Genomic DNA, 19593 nt, shown 5'->3' with positions numbered 1-19593 from the left:
AGAGAAATACCAAACATAAATATTGAACTTAAAAATATATGTACAAAAACTTAATTGAATCTTGATGAATAATAGTTGGTGGGAAAAGGCCAACACAAGCTGAATATACAACACATTAAGGGACACATTGGGGTATATGCAATTGCGGTCGAATTCCCGAAATTGTCGAATTTCGGGTCATTTTCGACCAAAAAAAAAATTCGCCTATGCAATTCAGTGCTTTCCGACCAAAAAACGGACTTTCAAAATTCGACTTTTTGAAATTCGAATTTTTGCAAATTCGACTTTTCTGCAATGATATAAGTGCTGCAATTCGACCAAAGCATATTCAATTCAAGTTTGGAAATTCGACAGCAGTGCTTTTAGACAGCAAATTCGTCATTTTCAATCCGCCACACTTTGGAGGGTGAAAACAAATAAAAAAAATTTAAACATGTTTTTTTTAGTGTTTTTTTTTGGGGGAATAGCAGATCTATTTATATTAGAAGGGATTAGGTACTTTTTTTTTTTTTTTGGAGGCACAAATATTATTTATATATTTTTTAAAATATTATTATTATTTTTTTTTTTTTTTATTGCTGGAACGGTAAAATCCTAAAAAAAAATGGCGTGGGGTCCCCCCTCCAAAGCATAACCAGCCTCGGGCTCTTCGAGCTGGTCCTGGTTCTAAAAATGCGGGGAAAAAATTGACAGGGGATCCCCCGTATTTTTAAAACCAGCACCGGGCTCTGCGCCTGGTGCCAAAAATACGGGGGACAAAAAGCGTAGGGGTCCCCCGTATTTTTAACACCAGCATCGGGCTCCACTAGCTGGACAGATAATGCCACAGCCGGGGGTCACTTTTATGCCGTGCCCTGCGGCCGTGGCATTAAATATCCAACTAGTCACCCCTGGCCGGGGTACCCTGGGGGAGTGGGGACCCCTTCAATCAAGGGGTCCCGTCCCCCCAGCCACCCAAGGGCCAGGGGTGAAGCCCGAGGCTGTCCCCCCCCATCCAATGGGCTGCGGATGGGGGGGCTGATAGCCTTTTGTGATCATGAAAAGAATATTGTTTTTTCCAGCAGTACTACAAGTCCCAGCAAGCCTCCCCCGCAAGCTGGTACTTGGAGAACCACAAGTACCAGCATGCGGGAGAAAAACGGGCCCGCTGGTACCTGTAGTACTACTGGAAGAAAAATACCCAAATAAAAACAGGACACACACACCGTGAAAGTAAAACTTTATTTCATACGTCGACACACACATACTTACCTATGTTCACACGCCGACATCGGTCCTCTTCTCCATGTAGAATCCAGGGGTACCTGAAAATAAAAGATCAATATACTCACCTCAACCAGGCTCCAGAGATAAATCCACGTACTTGGAGAAAAAAACAAACCGAACACCCGCTCCATGCCGGACTGAAAGGGGTCCCATGCTGACACATGGGACCCCTATCCCCGAATGCAGAGAGACCTGTCAGTGACAGCTGTCACAGAAAGGTCTCTATAGCCAATCAGGAAGCGCAACTTCGTTGCGCTCATCTGATTGGCTCTGTGCGTCTGAGCAGACAGCGCATCGCACAGCCCAGTCCATTATATTCAATGGTGGGAACTTAGCGGCTAGCGGTGAGGTCACCCGCCGGTCAGCGGCTGACCGGCGGGTGACCCCCCCGCTAGCCGCTAAGTTCCCACCATTGAAAGTAATGGAGCGGCTTTGCGATGCGCTGTCACATCACAGACAGCGCACAGCCAATCAGATGAGCGCCACGGAAGTAGCGCTTCCTGATTGGCTGAAGGGACTTCAGTGACAGGAGTCACGTGATGTCCCGGCATTCGGGAGAAAGGGGTCTGATGTGAAAGCATTGGACCCCTTTCTAGTCCGGTATGGATCGTTGTTCGTTTTTTTGTTTTGCCAAGTACGTGGATTATCTCTGGACCTGGATGTACCTCTGGACGCTGGAAGGTGAGTATAATTTTTTCACAGGTACCTCGGATCGTCGGAGACCGTGGCAGTCGGCGTGTCAACATAGGTAAGTATGTGTGTGTCGGCGTATGAAATAAAGTTTTACTTTCACGGTGTGTGTGTCCTGTTTTTATTTGGGTATTTTTTTTCCAGTAGTACTACAGGTACCAGCGGGCCCGTTTTTCTCCCGCATGCTGGTACTTGTGGTTCTCCAAGTACCAGCTTGCGGGGGAGGCTTGCTGGGACTTGTAGTACTAATGGAAAAAACAATATCTTTTTATTATCACAAAAGGCTATCAGCCCCCCCATCCGCAGCCCATTGGATGGGGGGGGACAGCCTCGGGCTTCACCCCTGGCCCTTGGGTGGCTGGGGGGGGGACCCCTTGATTGTTGGGGTCCCCATTCCCCCAGGGTACCCCGGCCAGGGGTGACTAGTTGGGTAGTTAATGCCACGGCCGCAGGGCACGGCATAAAAGTGACCCCCGGCTGTGGCATTATCTGTCCAGCTAGTGGAGCCCGATGCTGGTGTTAAAAATACGGGGGACCCCTACTCTTTTTGTCCCCCGTATTTTTGGCACCAGCACCAGGCGCAGAGCCCGGTGCTGGTTTTAAAAATACGGGGGATCCCTGCCCAATTTTTCCCCTGCATTTTTAGAACCAGGACCAGCTCGAAGAGCCCGAGGCTGGTTATGCTTTGGAGGGGGGACCCCACGCCATTTTTTTTTCGGGTTTTTCCCGTGTTTTCCCGTTTTTTAAAATCGCGGCAAAATCCGCCAAATCGGCCGATTTTCGCCCGCGACTCTGGCGAATCCGTTTTTCATTGAATATGGTGAATTCCGGAAGCCACCTTCCGGGATTCACCTGTCGAATTGAGTCGAATTAAAAAACGGCGAAAATTGCCGCGAATTCGACCGCAATTGCATATACCCCATTATCTTTATCAGCATTTTAGCCTTGATAATTTTAATTTCTTATCTTTGCATATTGCTAATGCGATCACTTTACTAGCAGGTTGAGACCCACATTGACAGGACTGCATATGTGCTAGTGGCTGTTAAGTGTAGCCCATAGACTATGATAGCTAACATGAAATTGGTGTTAGCAAACTGGGCCAAGCTCTGGAATGTGTCGCTTTTGGAAACTGGTACATTTCACAATTTAGCAGCCCCAGGGGCGTAACCAAGACTTTGTGGGCCCCATAGCAATATTTTGAAGGGGCTCCTGTCCCAGTGCTTCTAGAGAGACACTATATCTGCCGCAGTTGTTAATTGTATGCCCCGTAATGGATAACCTAGTTTATTAATCATAGTAGTGCCCTAGTTTGCGTTATGTCACATTGTAGGGCTACCGGTACACATTATGCAACACAGTACCCCAATGCACATTGTCATACAGTGTCCCCAGTTCATATTATGCCACACTATGGAGCCCTCACTTCATATTGTGCCACATTATAGTACCCCAGGTCATATTATGTAATATTATAATGCCCTACAGTTTATGTTATACCACATTACAATGAGCAGGTCCAGGGGCATAAGTAGATATATTATAGTACCCAAGACACAAGATTGTAAGGGCCCCTATGTATCTGAAAATGTGGAAAAATGTATATATCACATGTAACTGTGACAGAGAAGGTGGATCCCTCTCAGCTCTGGCCCCCCATAGCAGCTGCACTCCCTGCACCTATGGTACCTACACCCTTGAGCAGCCCCTATAGAAACATATGAGGGCTGCTTTTCTGAAAGACTTTTCCCTTAGAGATATGCGTCGGATCATTTTTGGATTTGGCTGATTCGTCGTCCAGATTAGGATTTACTAAACCGCCATGACTGGATTTGGATATGCATTTTTTTGTTTACATTTTTTGGAAGAAAAAAGAAAAGCTAAAATCACCTAATTTGGACCTTATTTTGTTTCTACAGTATTATTAACCTGAATAACATTAATTTCCAGTCATTTCCAGTCAATTTTGACCCCGTCACAATACTGTTGTCATCAATATTGGCTTAAGACTGCAGCAAGCTGGTTGGTTACTATGCAACAGATCTGTGGCACAAACACACACAGAACAGCACGAACAATAGATATATATATATATATATATATATATATATATACACTGCTCAAAGAAATAAAGGGAACACTAAAATAACACATCCTAGATCTGAATGAATGAAATATTCTTATTAAATACTTTGTTCTTTACATAGTTGAATGTGCTGACAACAAAATCACACAAAAACTATCAATGGAAATCAAATTTATTAACCCATGGAGGTCTGGATTTGGAGTCACACTCAAAATTAAAGTGGAAAAACACACTACAGGCTGATCCTACTTTGTGTAATGTCCTTAAAACAAGTCAAAATGAGGCTCAGTAGTGTGTGTGGCCTCCACGTGCCTGTATGACCTCCCTACAACGCCTTCGGCATGCTCCTGATGAGGTGGCGGATGGTCTCCTGAGGGATCTCCTCCCAGACCTGACCTAAAGCATCCGCCAACTCCTGGACAGTCTGTGGTGCAACGTGGCGTTGGTGGATGGAGCGAGACATGATGTCCCAGATGTGCTCAATTGGATTCAGGTCTGGGGAACGGACGGGCCAGTCCATAGCATCAATGCCTTCGTCTTGCAGGAACTGCTGACACACTCCAGCCACATGAGGTCTAGCATTGTCTTGCATTAGAAGGAACCCAGGGCCAACCGCACCAGCATGTGGTCTCACAAGGGGTCTGAGGATCTCATCTCGGTACCTAATGGCAGTCAGGCTACCTCTGGCGAGCACATGGAGGGCTGTGCTGCCCCCAAAAGAAATGCCACCCCACACCATTACTGACCCACTGCTAAACCGGTCATGCTGGAGGATGTTGCAGGCAGCAGAACATTCTCCTTGACGTCTCCAGACTCTATCACGTCTGTCACATGTGCTCAGTGAGAACCTGCTTTCATCTGTGAAGAGCACAGGGCGCCAAGTGGCGAATTTGCCAATCGTGGTGTTCTTTGGCAAATGCCAAACGTCCTGCATGGTGTTGGGCTGTAAGCACAACCCCCGCCTGTGGACGTCAGGCCCTCATACCACCCTCATGGAGTCTGTTTCTTATCGTTTGAGTAGACACATGCACATTTGTGGCTTGCTGGAGGTCATTTTGCAGGGCTCTGGTAGTGCTCCTCCTGTTCCTCCTTGCACAAAGGCGGAGGTAGCGGTCCTACTGCTGGGTTGTTGCCCTCCTACGGCCTCCTCCACGTCTCCTCATGTACTGGCCTGTCTCCTGATAGCGTCTCCATGCTCTGGACACTACGCTGACAGACACAGCAAACCTTCTTGCCACAGCTCACATTGATGTGCCATCCTGGATGAGCTGCACTACCTGAGCCACTTGTGTGGGTTGTAGACTCCGTCTCATGCTACCACTAGAGTAGCAGTGCTGTTCAGGAGAGCCTGTCACTATTCAAAGCTGGAACATTATAAATGTGGTTATAACAAATTAGGGATCACAACAGCACAAACTTACAGTTTGCACTCTTATGAGGGCTGGACCTATGGTGAATACTGATGCATTCAGCGTGATCATTTGATTTTAAATCCTTTTTGAAATTGTTTGTGGGACTAACTATACCGCTAAAATCGGTTTTTGGCCCCTACTTTGATTGACATGAACCCCTGATGAAGTCCGTGGGGACGAAACGCGTCGGGTATGGTTTCTTGTGAAAACATCAGACATCCTATATAATATACTACTTGATGGGATATACTGTCTATATCATGTCTTCAACAAAATTGTAAACTGCATTTTTATTATATTCACCATTGAATTTTTTATGTGATAATCTATGTACACTAAAAGTATATTGTGCATAGAGAATATGTGAATAAAATCCATTGTTTTTATCACTTTGCGGTCATAATCTGGAAAGATATTGTATGTACACAATACATCTAGCTCCCTTTTGACATTTTGTATATATATATATATATATATATATATATTCTGTTTTTGAACTTGCAGCTCGGTTCAAACTGCGTGGAGGCACAGGGTTTATAGATGCATGTGAACAAAGTGCACTAAGGTAAACAGTACAGTTTACAGCACAATACAGTGCAGCGTGCCGCTATACACAGTCACCATGCAGAGCATAGCCACTTGTGAGTCTGGACACATCAAAGCCAATACAGCAAGGAACAGTGCAGCATACAGCCGATGCAGCGTGTCCCTATACACAGTCACTTTAGAGAGTACAGCCACTTGTGACAGTATGGAGTCTCAGCACAGACAGAGTACAGCAGGGTACAACATAACATATGGCAGCATGTGTTAGAGAGAAATGGTGCCGAGTCCCAGCAAATAGAATAAGAATACGATGCTAGGAGGACGTTCAGTCTCAACGCGGGATCTGAGTCTATCGGGAACACTCGAGCTGGGAGTTCGGAGCAGTCTGGATTCCTAACATCGTACTTTCCACTCATAGCAACTGCCCAGAATTTCACCATTTTTGTGGAGGAAAATCTCCTTTCTCTGTCATTCATGCTTCTTGCTATTAAACTCTGTCCTACAGTCATCTTATTGACATACACCGATCCTTACAGCAGATATTGTCATTCATTTCTCATCCATCATAACTCCATTTATCTATACTTCCAAACACCTCTTCAGCTCCCACTCACTTCTAGAGTCCATATTATTCTATTTTTGTGCTCTCCTGTATTTAGAATGTTGTGGCTTTGGGATTTTCAAAAACGGAAGTAAAAACAGCCTTAGAAATTATATTGAGGTGGTAGAGAGTTATACTTTGGTAAATCCGACAGAGGCAGCAGCCCCCATAGAAAGCTATAGGGGTTGTGGCTGCTGTAGGAAATGGAGGAACTACAATAGATATTGGAGATATCTGCTGCAATCCCTCCATAGAACATCTTCGGGCAAATATTATTTGATAAATAGGCTCTAAGTATCTCTTACATGGTAACTTTTACATTTTTGGTTCCCCAGGTTCTGGATACCCCTTATTTACTGAATTCCCAGTGGAAAAATTACCTGTCTGGAGTCCTGTATCAAAATGCTAACGTCAGTCTCACATTTGAAAAAGTTTACAGGTAAAAAAAATAATTTCTTTTTTGGAGAGACCCAGGAGAATGGATGGAGGGTTTGCCAAGTACGTGGATTATCTCTGGACCTGGATGTACCTCTGGACGCTGGAAGGTGAGTATAATTTTTTCACAGGTACCTCGGATCGTCGGAGACCGTGGCAGTCGGCGTGTGAACATAGGTAAGTATGTGTGTGTCGACGTATGAAATAAAGTTTTACTTTCACGGTGTGTGTGTCCTGTTTTTATTTGGGTATTTTTTTTCCAGTAGTACTACAGGTACCAGCGGGCCCGTTTTTCTCCCGCATGCTGGTACTTGTGGTTCTCCAAGTACCAGCTTGCGGGGGAGGCTTGCTGGGACTTGTAGTACTAATGGAAAAAACAATATCTTTTTATTATCACAAAAGGCTATCAGCCCCCCCATCCGCAGCCCATTGGATGGGGGGGGACAGCCTCGGGCTTCACCCCTGGCCCTTGGGTGGCTGGGGGGGGGACCCCTTGATTGTTGGGGTCCCCATTCCCCCAGGGTACCCCGGCCAGGGGTGACTAGTTGGGTAGTTAATGCCACGGCCGCAGGGCACGGCATAAAAGTGACCCCCGGCTGTGGCATTATCTGTCCAGCTAGTGGAGCCCGATGCTGGTGTTAAAAATACGGGGGACCCCTACTCTTTTTGTCCCCCGTATTTTTGGCACCAGCACCAGGCGCAGAGCCCGGTGCTGGTTTTAAAAATACGGGGGATCCCTGCCCAATTTTTCCCCTGCATTTTTAGAACCAGGACCAGCTCGAAGAGCCCGAGGCTGGTTATGCTTTGGAGGGGGGACCCCACGCCATTTTTTTTTCGGGTTTTTCCCGTGTTTTCCCGTTTTTTAAAATCGCGGCAAAATCCGCCAAATCGGCCGATTTTCGCCCGCGACTCTGGCGAATCCGTTTTTCATTGAATATGGTGAATTCCGGAAGCCACCTTCCGGGATTCACCTGTCGAATTGAGTCGAATTAAAAAACGGCGAAAATTGCCGCGAATTCGACCGCAATTGCATATACCCCATTATCTTTATCAGCATTTTAGCCTTGATAATTTTAATTTCTTATCTTTGCATATTGCTAATGCGATCACTTTACTAGCAGGTTGAGACCCACATTGACAGGACTGCATATGTGCTAGTGGCTGTTAAGTGTAGCCCATAGACTATGATAGCTAACATGAAATTGGTGTTAGCAAACTGGGCCAAGCTCTGGAATGTGTCGCTTTTGGAAACTGGTACATTTCACAATTTAGCAGCCCCAGGGGCGTAACCAAGACTTTGTGGGCCCCATAGCAATATTTTGAAGGGGCTCCTGTCCCAGTGCTTCTAGAGAGACACTATATCTGCCGCAGTTGTTAATTGTATGCCCCGTAATGGATAACCTAGTTTATTAATCATAGTAGTGCCCTAGTTTGCGTTATGTCACATTGTAGGGCTACCGGTACACATTATGCAACACAGTACCCCAATGCACATTGTCATACAGTGTCCCCAGTTCATATTATGCCACACTATGGAGCCCTCACTTCATATTGTGCCACATTATAGTACCCCAGGTCATATTATGTAATATTATAATGCCCTACAGTTTATGTTATACCACATTACAATGAGCAGGTCCAGGGGCATAAGTAGATATATTATAGTACCCAAGACACAAGATTGTAAGGGCCCCTATGTATCTGAAAATGTGGAAAAATGTATATATCACATGTAACTGTGACAGAGAAGGTGGATCCCTCTCAGCTCTGGCCCCCCATAGCAGCTGCACTCCCTGCACCTATGGTACCTACACCCTTGAGCAGCCCTTATAGAAACATATGAGGGCTGCTTTTCTGAAAGACTTTTCCCTTAGAGATATGCGTCGGATCATTTTTGGATTTGGCTGATTCGTCGTCCAGATTAGGATTTACTAAACCGCCATGACTGGATTTGGATATGCATTTTTTTGTTTACATTTTTTGGAAGAAAAAAGAAAAGCTAAAATCACCTAATTTGGACCTTATTTTGTTTCTACAGTATTATTAACCTGAATAACATTAATTTCCAGTCATTTCCAGTCAATTTTGACCCCGTCACAATACTGTTGTCATCAATATTGGCTTAAGACTGCAGCAAGCTGGTTGGTTACTATGCAACAGATCTGTGGCACAAACACACACAGAACAGCACGAACAATAGATATATATATATATATATATATATATATATATATACACTGCTCAAAGAAATAAAGGGAACACTAAAATAACACATCCTAGATCTGAATGAATGAAATATTCTTATTAAATACTTTGTTCTTTACATAGTTGAATGTGCTGACAACAAAATCACACAAAAACTATCAATGGAAATCAAATTTATTAACCCATGGAGGTCTGGATTTGGAGTCACACTCAAAATTAAAGTGGAAAAACACACTACAGGCTGATCCTACTTTGTGTAATGTCCTTAAAACAAGTCAAAATGAGGCTCAGTAGTGTGTGTGGCCTCCACGTGCCTGTATGACCTCCCTACAACGCCTTCGGCATGCTCCTGATGAGGTGGCGGATGGTCTCCTGAGGGATCTCCTCCCAGACCTGACCTAAAGCATCCGCCAACTCCTGGACAGTCTGTGGTGCAACGTGGCGTTGGTGGATGGAGCGAGACATGATGTCCCAGATGTGCTCAATTGGATTCAGGTCTGGGGAACGGACGGGCCAGTCCATAGCATCAATGCCTTCGTCTTGCAGGAACTGCTGACACACTCCAGCCACATGAGGTCTAGCATTGTCTTGCATTAGAAGGAACCCAGGGCCAACCGCACCAGCATGTGGTCTCACAAGGGGTCTGAGGATCTCATCTCGGTACCTAATGGCAGTCAGGCTACCTCTGGCGAGCACATGGAGGGCTGTGCTGCCCCCAAAAGAAATGCCACCCCACACCATTACTGACCCACTGCTAAACCGGTCATGCTGGAGGATGTTGCAGGCAGCAGAACATTCTCCTTGACGTCTCCAGACTCTATCACGTCTGTCACATGTGCTCAGTGAGAACCTGCTTTCATCTGTGAAGAGCACAGGGCGCCAAGTGGCGAATTTGCCAATCGTGGTGTTCTTTGGCAAATGCCAAACGTCCTGCATGGTGTTGGGCTGTAAGCACAACCCCCGCCTGTGGACGTCAGGCCCTCATACCACCCTCATGGAGTCTGTTTCTTATCGTTTGAGTAGACACATGCACATTTGTGGCTTGCTGGAGGTCATTTTGCAGGGCTCTGGTAGTGCTCCTCCTGTTCCTCCTTGCACAAAGGCGGAGGTAGCGGTCCTACTGCTGGGTTGTTGCCCTCCTACGGCCTCCTCCACGTCTCCTCATGTACTGGCCTGTCTCCTGATAGCGTCTCCATGCTCTGGACACTACGCTGACAGACACAGCAAACCTTCTTGCCACAGCTCACATTGATGTGCCATCCTGGATGAGCTGCACTACCTGAGCCACTTGTGTGGGTTGTAGACTCCGTCTCATGCTACCACTAGAGTAGCAGTGCTGTTCAGGAGAGCCTGTCACTATTCAAAGCTGGAACATTATAAATGTGGTTATAACAAATTAGGGATCACAACAGCACAAACTTACAGTTTGCACTCTTATGAGGGCTGGACCTATGGTGAATACTGATGCATTCAGCGTGATCATTTGATTTTAAATCCTTTTTGAAATTGTTTGTGGGACTAACTATACCGCTAAAATCGGTTTTTGGCCCCTACTTTGATTGACATGAACCCCTGATGAAGTCCGTGGGGACGAAACGCGTCGGGTATGGTTTCTTGTGAAAACATCAGACATCCTATATAATATACTACTTGATGGGATATACTGTCTATATCATGTCTTCAACAAAATTGTAAACTGCATTTTTATTATATTCACCATTGAATTTTTTATGTGATAATCTATGTACACTAAAAGTATATTGTGCATAGAGAATATGTGAATAAAATCCATTGTTTTTATCACTTTGCGGTCATAATCTGGAAAGATATTGTATGTACACAATACATCTAGCTCCCTTTTGACATTTTGTATATATATATATATATATATATATATATATATATATATTCTGTTTTTGAACTTGCAGCTCGGTTCAAACTGCGTGGAGGCACAGGGTTTATAGATGCATGTGAACAAAGTGCACTAAGGTAAACAGTACAGTTTACAGCACAATACAGTGCAGCGTGCCGCTATACACAGTCACCATGCAGAGCATAGCCACTTGTGAGTCTGGACACATCAAAGCCAATACAGCAAGGAACAGTGCAGCATACAGCCGATGCAGCGTGTCCCTATACACAGTCACTTTAGAGAGTACAGCCACTTGTGACAGTATGGAGTCTCAGCACAGACAGAGTACAGCAGGGTACAACATAACATATGGCAGCATGTGTTAGAGAGAAATGGTGCCGAGTCCCAGCAAATAGAATAAGAATACGATGCTAGGAGGACGTTCAGTCTCAACGCGGGATCTGAGTCTATCGGGAACACTCGAGCTGGGAGTTCGGAGCAGTCTGGATTCCTAACATCGTACTTTCCACTCATAGCAACTGCCCAGAATTTCACCATTTTTGTGGAGGAAAATCTCCTTTCTCTGTCATTCATGCTTCTTGCTATTAAACTCTGTCCTACAGTCATCTTATTGACATACACCGATCCTTACAGCAGATATTGTCATTCATTTCTCATCCATCATAACTCCATTTATCTATACTTCCAAACACCTCTTCAGCTCCCACTCACTTCTAGAGTCCATATTATTCTATTTTTGTGCTCTCCTGTATTTAGAATGTTGTGGCTTTGGGATTTTCAAAAACGGAAGTAAAAACAGCCTTAGAAATTATATTGAGGTGGTAGAGAGTTATACTTTGGTAAATCCGACAGAGGCAGCAGCCCCCATAGAAAGCTATAGGGGTTGTGGCTGCTGTAGGAAATGGAGGAACTACAATAGATATTGGAGATATCTGCTGCAATCCCTCCATAGAACATCTTCGGGCAAATATTATTTGATAAATAGGCTCTAAGTATCTCTTACATGGTAACTTTTACATTTTTGGTTCCCCAGGTTCTGGATACCCCTTATTTACTGAATTCCCAGTGGAAAAATTACCTGTCTGGAGTCCTGTATCAAAATGCTAACGTCAGTCTCACATTTGAAAAAGTTTACAGGTAAAAAAAATAATTTCTTTTTTGGAGAGACCCAGGAGAATGGATGGAGGGTTATGGGAAATAATGGGAGGGTGATGATCTGAAGAGATTAGGACAGGTTAGACTAAATAGAAGGAGGGAGGAAATGATAAAGAGTTGATAGGGGGTCCATAAAATAAATAGCTAGTTTAGTATAATATCAGAAACATCATTAACGTTTCATAGCTCATATTTAGTACACTAATTTATTATTAATGTATTATTGATCTTTTGTATTCATTTGTGGAATAACCAACTTATTTGTATTTTATATAGTGATTGCAAAGAAAACAAGGGGATATTCACAGCACTGCAGATTGATAATCTTTTTAATCTCAATGAATTTCTGAACATCAGCATGGTAAGAAAGATGGCATGGGACTCACAAAGCACAAAATTACTGGGATTCACAGGGCAAGCAATCACTGGGATTTACAGGGAATGCAGTGGCTAGGATTCATAAGACAAGCAGTGACTGGGATTTGCAGGACATAAAATGACTGGGATTCATAATGGTTGCAATGACTGGGATTCATAGAGCGTGCAGTGACTAGGGTTCACGGGACAGTTACGATTTTGGGCACTGTCCCGCTGTCCCACCCACAGGCCGCAGTTGGGAGGCATGTGCACAGCGTCTATTCACTGGAGACTGAGGGGCTGGGGGCATGCCAGCAGCTCACTGAGCGTGGGACATGCCCCATAAGTGACAAAATCTGGAGGCGTGGCTTGTGAAAGCATTGTCCTCAAGATCATGTCTCTTTTTGGATGCCGCATAGAGGTCCTAACTCCATTTATAGCGATGTTGGGAGGTATGATACACTGTAGTGGTTTATCATAGATTCTGATTCATAGGGCATGCAGTGACTGGGATTCAAGGGGAAGTGCTTCTGGCATTTTTACCGATGGGAGAGCATCTCAGATGAACTTAAACATTTTCAATTTGCCCGTTACCCTGCTCCTTTCACAACAGGACACTTGAGCAGTGGCTAGAATTTAGGTTACAGGGCTGAGACTTTGGGTAGGATGTAATGAAGTCAGAGTTCAACGGCTGTCCGAAATGCCGGCCGAACGCTGACATTTTTTAAAGGGGCAATCACTTACAATGCTAAACCATGCTTTGCAAATGATTGCCCCTTAAAAAAAAAAAGGGCCCCAGTTGGGCCAGCATCCCGCACGGCCGCTGAACTCAGACTTCATTACATCCCAGCCCTTATATCTTTTCGGATCTCTTTGGGTACTATTAATGTTACTGCAGGATACATAAGCCTATATATAACCTAATGCTCCATTATGATATGGCTTGTAATGCAGTTACTTAGGGGTACATTTACTAAGCAGTGATAAGAGTGGAGAAGTGCCCATGGTAACCAATCAGCACTGAAGTATCATCTATAATTTGCATACTATAAAATTATACAGAGCTGCTGATTGGTTGACGGGGAAATTTCTCCACTGGCTCACTTCTCCACTCTTATCACTGCTTAGTAAATGTACCCCTTAGTAGCTTAAGAGCACTTTATCTCTAACCAATGTTTGTTGCTTGTATTTTTCAGTATGTTGATGAAATATCTGACCGGATTGAAATGATCAATATAAAGCTGAACAATATTGTTTTGCTGGATGAAAAAGGAAGGCGGAATTTAGAAGATTTTAGCTCCATGGGAATTGATGAAATAGACTTTGATGCATTTTTAGCAGAGGTATTTCCTTACTTGGGTCACTGTTCTTCTCCTTACTGTAATATATTTTCTATGTACAGTATGCATTACGATACTGTACGCTAGGTTTGCAGTGTATTTTTATTATTACTAATGTAAATGCCTCCTAATCCAGTGCTTCCTAGCCTCCGTCCTCACATCACACTAACAGACTAGGTTTAAGGCTAGGCCCACACAATGGGCAGTACTCAAATGATATATCACGCCCAATCTCCTTTCTAAAGTGATCCCCGTTATCGCTCCTATTGCGCCCATAGTAATCAGGTTTAGTTGTGTAAAGGGTTGGGGGGCTTCCGGGGTAAGCGAGCTGATATGATTATACCAGGCCCGTCAGCAGAAAAAGAATGGGTGTGAAAGGGGGTGAAATGAATTGAATACCGCCCATAGAGTTTTAGCGGGACCCGCTTGGCAGGAAGGAGCCTGCACATAGGCTCCTATGTGGCCACCCACACATATGCGGCGGTGCCGTATCCACCAGACTCAACCGCAGCATGACAGGACGACTGTATTTCAAGTAAAACACATACATTTGAATCATACTAGCCTACAGTGGGATGCAGTCAATTTACATCCAATCAAAATCCCGACGGTCGAAACCCAGACAGCAATTGACCGACGGTCAAAATCCCGACAAGGTCAAAATACCGACATGAACAAAATACCGGCATTTAAAATACCGACAAGGTCAAAATACCGACATGTAAAATGTCGACAGGTCAAAATACCAACATGAGTTTTTCATGATTTTTTTCATTGAAACCGACTTGTTCATAGTTTACCATCCCAGTGGACCTGGAGGGGGAATATAATAGTGTGCCGAGCGCAGCTGCGAGGGGACGCGGTACACTTATATGGTGTCCCTGTCCACCTATGTCGACATACACACAAAAAACAATGAAAAATGCATGTCGGTATTTTGACATGTCGGCATTTTACATGTCGGTATTTTGACCTTGTCGGTATTTTAAATGTCGGTATTTTGTCCATGTCAGGATTTTGACCTTGTCGGGATTTTGATTGGAGGTATTTCATACCGATCCCCCTACAGTACCTGACCCTCTCCATGAGGGAGAAAATGCTCCGTTCCTGGACTTTCCTGGTAATGTATGATTGCCATCACCTGTGGTGAAACACCTTTCTTATCAATTAACTAGCTCACCACAGGTGATGGCAATCATACATTACCAGGAAAGTCCTGGAACAGAGCATTTTCTCCCTCATGGAGAGGGTCAGGTAGGCAAGTATGATTTGAATGTACGTATGTGTTCACACAGTGCACTATGTTCTGCTTGAAATCCAGTAATGGCACTGGCCGGATGCAATTTTGCAGCATCCAGCGAAATGCCATGTTTGAATCCACATAGCGTTTTCGCCGTACCCGGATCCTGCGAAACAGGTCCGGCGACAACGCTATGTGTGGCCCTAGAATTAGTGATATCCATGCATAAGCACAAATGGTTAAATCAAAATAACTGAGGTGCTAATTAAGTCACATGTGCTCACCTATGGATAACCTTAAAACTTGGACTGTTATAGGCCCTACACACTTGGCGATGTTACTGAAAGATATGAATGATCTCGTTCATTAATGAACGAGATACCATTCATATCTTTCAGTGTGGAGGCACCAGCGATGAACGATGTGCGGCCCCGCGCTTGTTCATCGCTGGTGCCCCGTCGACTGTGCATGCAGGCCAATATGGACGATCTCGTCCATATTTGCCTGCACTTATATGGAGTTGTGTGACGGGGGGAGTGAAGAAACTTCACTCCCCCCGTCATTGCCCCCCGCCGCCGGGTCGTCCGTCTGTCGTATCGGCGGTCGGGCAGCTCGGCGGCGTATCGCCGTGTCTGTAGGGCCCTTTAAGCTAGGTACACACTATACAATTATCTGGCAGATAATCTGCCAGATCTGACTGGTTGTAATGGAAATCTGGTAATGGATGAGAGGAAATGACAATTGACCATTTGCTCCCAAACACTGGAAACAAACAAAACCTGACATTCAGACAAATTGGTTAAATGCAAATTTAACCAACTTGTTTTTGTCCGTTTTGCAGTTTTTGGGAGCAAATGGTCGATTGTCATTTGCTGTCATCCATTACCAGATTTCCATTCCAACCAGTCAGATCTGGCAAATTGTATAGTGTATACCTAGCTTTATAGGCCCTACACACTGGCCGATCCGCCGCCGAGCTGCCCGACGGCGGATACGGCTGACCCGGCGGCGGGGGCAGTGACGGGGGGAGTGAAGTTTCTTCACTCCCCCCATCACCCGGCTGCATTGAAGTGCAGGCAAATATGGACGAGATCGTCCATATTGGCCTGCATGTACAGCCGACGGTGGACCAGCGATGAACGAGCGCGGGGCCGCGCATTGTTAATCGCTGGAGCCTCCACACTGCACGATATGAACGTTATCTCGTTCATTAATGAACGAGATCGTTCATATCGTGCAGTCATGTCGGCCAGTGTGTAGGGCCCTTTAGTGTGCCCTGAGGACCATGACTGGAAACCCCTGTTCTAAAACAATGTCATGATATTCATGCATTAAATGATATTACATATAAACTTAGTGATTTTTAAATAAATTATAATGAGTAATATGCAGTATTCTAAAAAGTCATTTTATGCTTTAAACCAAACCGGGACACTAATGAATTACACAGGTTCTGTGCCTGACTGACATCAAGCCTGCATTTCACCTGGTTTTAATCAGCCACAGAACCTGTGTAATCCATGAGCGTCACGGTTTAGAGGGATGGTATGGTAAGAGTATTTGAACACATACAATGGAAGATACAGTATGAACTTTATTCTGCTCATCTCTAATTTATAGGTGGGAAAGAGCAGTACAAATGTGGATCTCTTGGCATTTGCCAATGACTTGGAAGGAAATGCGGACATGTTGGTAAGTCTGTTTTTGTCTTGATTTTGGCACATTATTTTGATTGTAATATTTGGCTCTTGGGTGTAATATTTTAGCCATGATATTTTTTATATGAAGGCAATGTTACATATGTGCAGCACTTTATATAAACCTCTCTTAGGCTTTCTATAAAGCTTGGAATGTACTATAATATTTGTTTTCTCGAAATCTAGGAAGAAAAAAGGCTTGGAAACATAACCACAGCGGTGTAAAATCTATAAATGTAAATAATGTACAGTAATGACCAACTGACGTTTATTGTTAATATTTTGATTTCTATTTGTCTATAGTTTCTTTTTTCCCATTAGCACAGAAAGAGAGGTGGAAGAAAACGTAGCAATTTCACTTAACCTGTTTTATGCCCCCTGATCAAAGGAGTAGGGGTCATTAGGTCGACGACTTTTGGTCGACATGCATTAGGTCGACATGGTCATTATGTCGACATGTACTAGGTCGACATGGAAAAAGGTCAACATGAGTTTTTGGTGTTGTTCGTAAAGTGATGGGGAACCCCAATTAGTGCACTGTGTCCCCTCGCAATTTTAAAAACTAATTTCGACCTTTTTTCATGTCGACCTACTGACTATGTCGACCTAGTGATCATGTCGACCTAATGCATGTCGACCAATAGTGGATGACCTTATTACTGTTGACCTACGTCTTGTCGACCTAATGACAATATCCCGATCAAAGAGAAGACCCAAATAAATAAATGTTGAGTGTATAAGACAGTGGTTCTCAAACTCAGTCCTCAAGACCCCACACAGTTCATGTTTTCCAGGTCACCTAGCAGGTGCACAGGTGTATTCATTACTCACTGATACAGTACATTTTAAAAGATCCTCGGGTGGAGCTGATTACTTGCTATTCTGTGAGGAGACCTGGAAAATGTGGACTGTTTGGGGTCCTGAGGACTGAGTTTGAGAACCTGTTGTATAAGGACATACAGTGTAGCTGATATTTTTCTTTTTTCTTCTTACTTTCTTGCTATTAGTCATCCAGCTTGGTGGAGATGTACAGATGTAACTCATACCTTCCAACTTTGGAGAGCTTGGATGCAGGACCACTCGGGCGCCGACGGCGCCCGCGTGACCAAAAATGGCGGATCCTCATTAAAAGTGGCAGAGCCTCACAGAATCCCCAGTTTGCATCACTATAGGGGCGTGCCCAGCACTGTCCGAGATGCTGAGCTGCCCCCATGCTTCCCACAGCTCTGTGAATAGATGCCATGCTCACAGCATCTATTCTCTTCAACTCCTGCGCTCTCCCAAGCTCCACCCCCACCCCCCTGCAGCGGGACACTGCCAGCTGCGGTTGGGACAGTCCCGTTTTCCTGGGGATAGTTGGGAGATATGGTAGCCTGTGTTATTAAGTGATGTTAAAAAACTAGAAAAAAGAAAAATAGTCTAGGCGCTGACTAATTATGGAGAAATCCCTAAATAATGACCCGTATTATTCTGGGTGTATTGCAGCTTCAAAAAGGAGATCACTGGTTCTCCAAAAAGTACAACCAACACAAAAACAACAATTGAAGCGCAATACAACCAGGATTTAATTTTTAGATATTTAATATCACATTACAGACAAAACACTAAAGCATACAATAATACACACACGGCCGGTGTTAAATATTTATAAAATACCAAGCAACCTCGGTAATCATTTAATACTAGACAACCTAACTGCTGGAAAAAGCATATATTCCTCTCAAGCCTATAGACCAGTGTTTCCCAACCACGGTCCTCAAGGCACACTAACAGCCCTGGTTTTAGTGATATCCAGGCTTGAACACAGGTGACTTAATTAGTACCTCAGTTATTTTGATTTAACCATTTGTGCTGAAGCCTGGATATCACTAAAACCTGCACTGTTGGTGTGCCCTGAGGACCGCGGTTGGGAATGCCTGCTATAGACTGATCACTCCGGAATTTACTATAGGCTTGAGAGGAATATATGCTTTTTCCAGCAGTTAGGTTGTCTAGTATTAAATGATTACCGAGGTTGCTTGGTATTTTATAAATATTTAACACCGGCCGTGTGTGTATTATTGTATGTTTTAAGTGTTTTGTCTGTAATGTGATATTAAATATCTAAAATTTATATCCTGGTTGTATAGCGCTTCAATTGTTGTTTTTGTATTAAGTGATGTTATTTATCTTATCATGATGCTGGTAATTTGCTTTTATATGGCCATGGTATGATGCTGTCATGTGATTATGAGAAGGTTGTTATTATGCTGCTGAAAGTGTATAGGATGCTTGGAACAAATAGCAGTAAAGGAGAACAAACATGCTTGTACCAGCACATGTCTACTCTGTACCAGTCAGTAAGTTGGCCAGCACAGTCTCTATTTGCTGTCTGTAGTCTGAGGTCAGGGGCGTATTAAGAGAGGAGGGGCTCCGTGTGTAGTCTCCATTTAGCTCCTTCCTCTCCATCTTGCAGTGCAGTAGTTTCTGAGCGCTAGGATCACTATGACACCCTGGCGCTGTGCCAGATGCGGGAGATTTGCCAAACTTTTTGGGGCACTGGGAGCACCACTGGATTTTCGGGAGCCTTTCAGCCATTCCGGGAGGGTAGGCAAGTATGTTATGTTGACATATACAATGTCAACAATCATAATGTTGACAATACATTGTTTAAATGTCACCATTGAACATATCGACATCTGCACAACCAA

The 19593-nt window shown here is 44.2% G+C and overlaps 1 protein-coding gene across 1 annotated transcript in view; it reads left to right on the top strand.

The window, feature by feature from the left end:
* Positions 1-19593, top strand: part of PROM1 (prominin 1) — a 359429-nt gene that overhangs the window by 280567 nt on the left and 59269 nt on the right. Inside the window, exons 15-18 of the mRNA XM_063921206.1 lie at positions 6937-7040; positions 12546-12630; positions 13823-13969; positions 16827-16898. Coding sequence (XP_063777276.1) covers positions 6937-7040; positions 12546-12630; positions 13823-13969; positions 16827-16898 — 408 coding nt within the window. The remainder of the gene's footprint in view (positions 1-6936; positions 7041-12545; positions 12631-13822; positions 13970-16826; positions 16899-19593) is intronic.

The sequence above is a fragment of the Pseudophryne corroboree genome, chromosome 1, assembly GCF_028390025.1.
Source record: "Pseudophryne corroboree isolate aPseCor3 chromosome 1, aPseCor3.hap2, whole genome shotgun sequence".
In the NCBI taxonomy this organism is placed as follows: Eukaryota; Metazoa; Chordata; class Amphibia; order Anura; family Myobatrachidae; genus Pseudophryne; species Pseudophryne corroboree.
The sequence above is the reverse complement of the archived record's forward strand: the minus strand, read 5'-3'. Positions and strand labels throughout refer to the sequence as shown.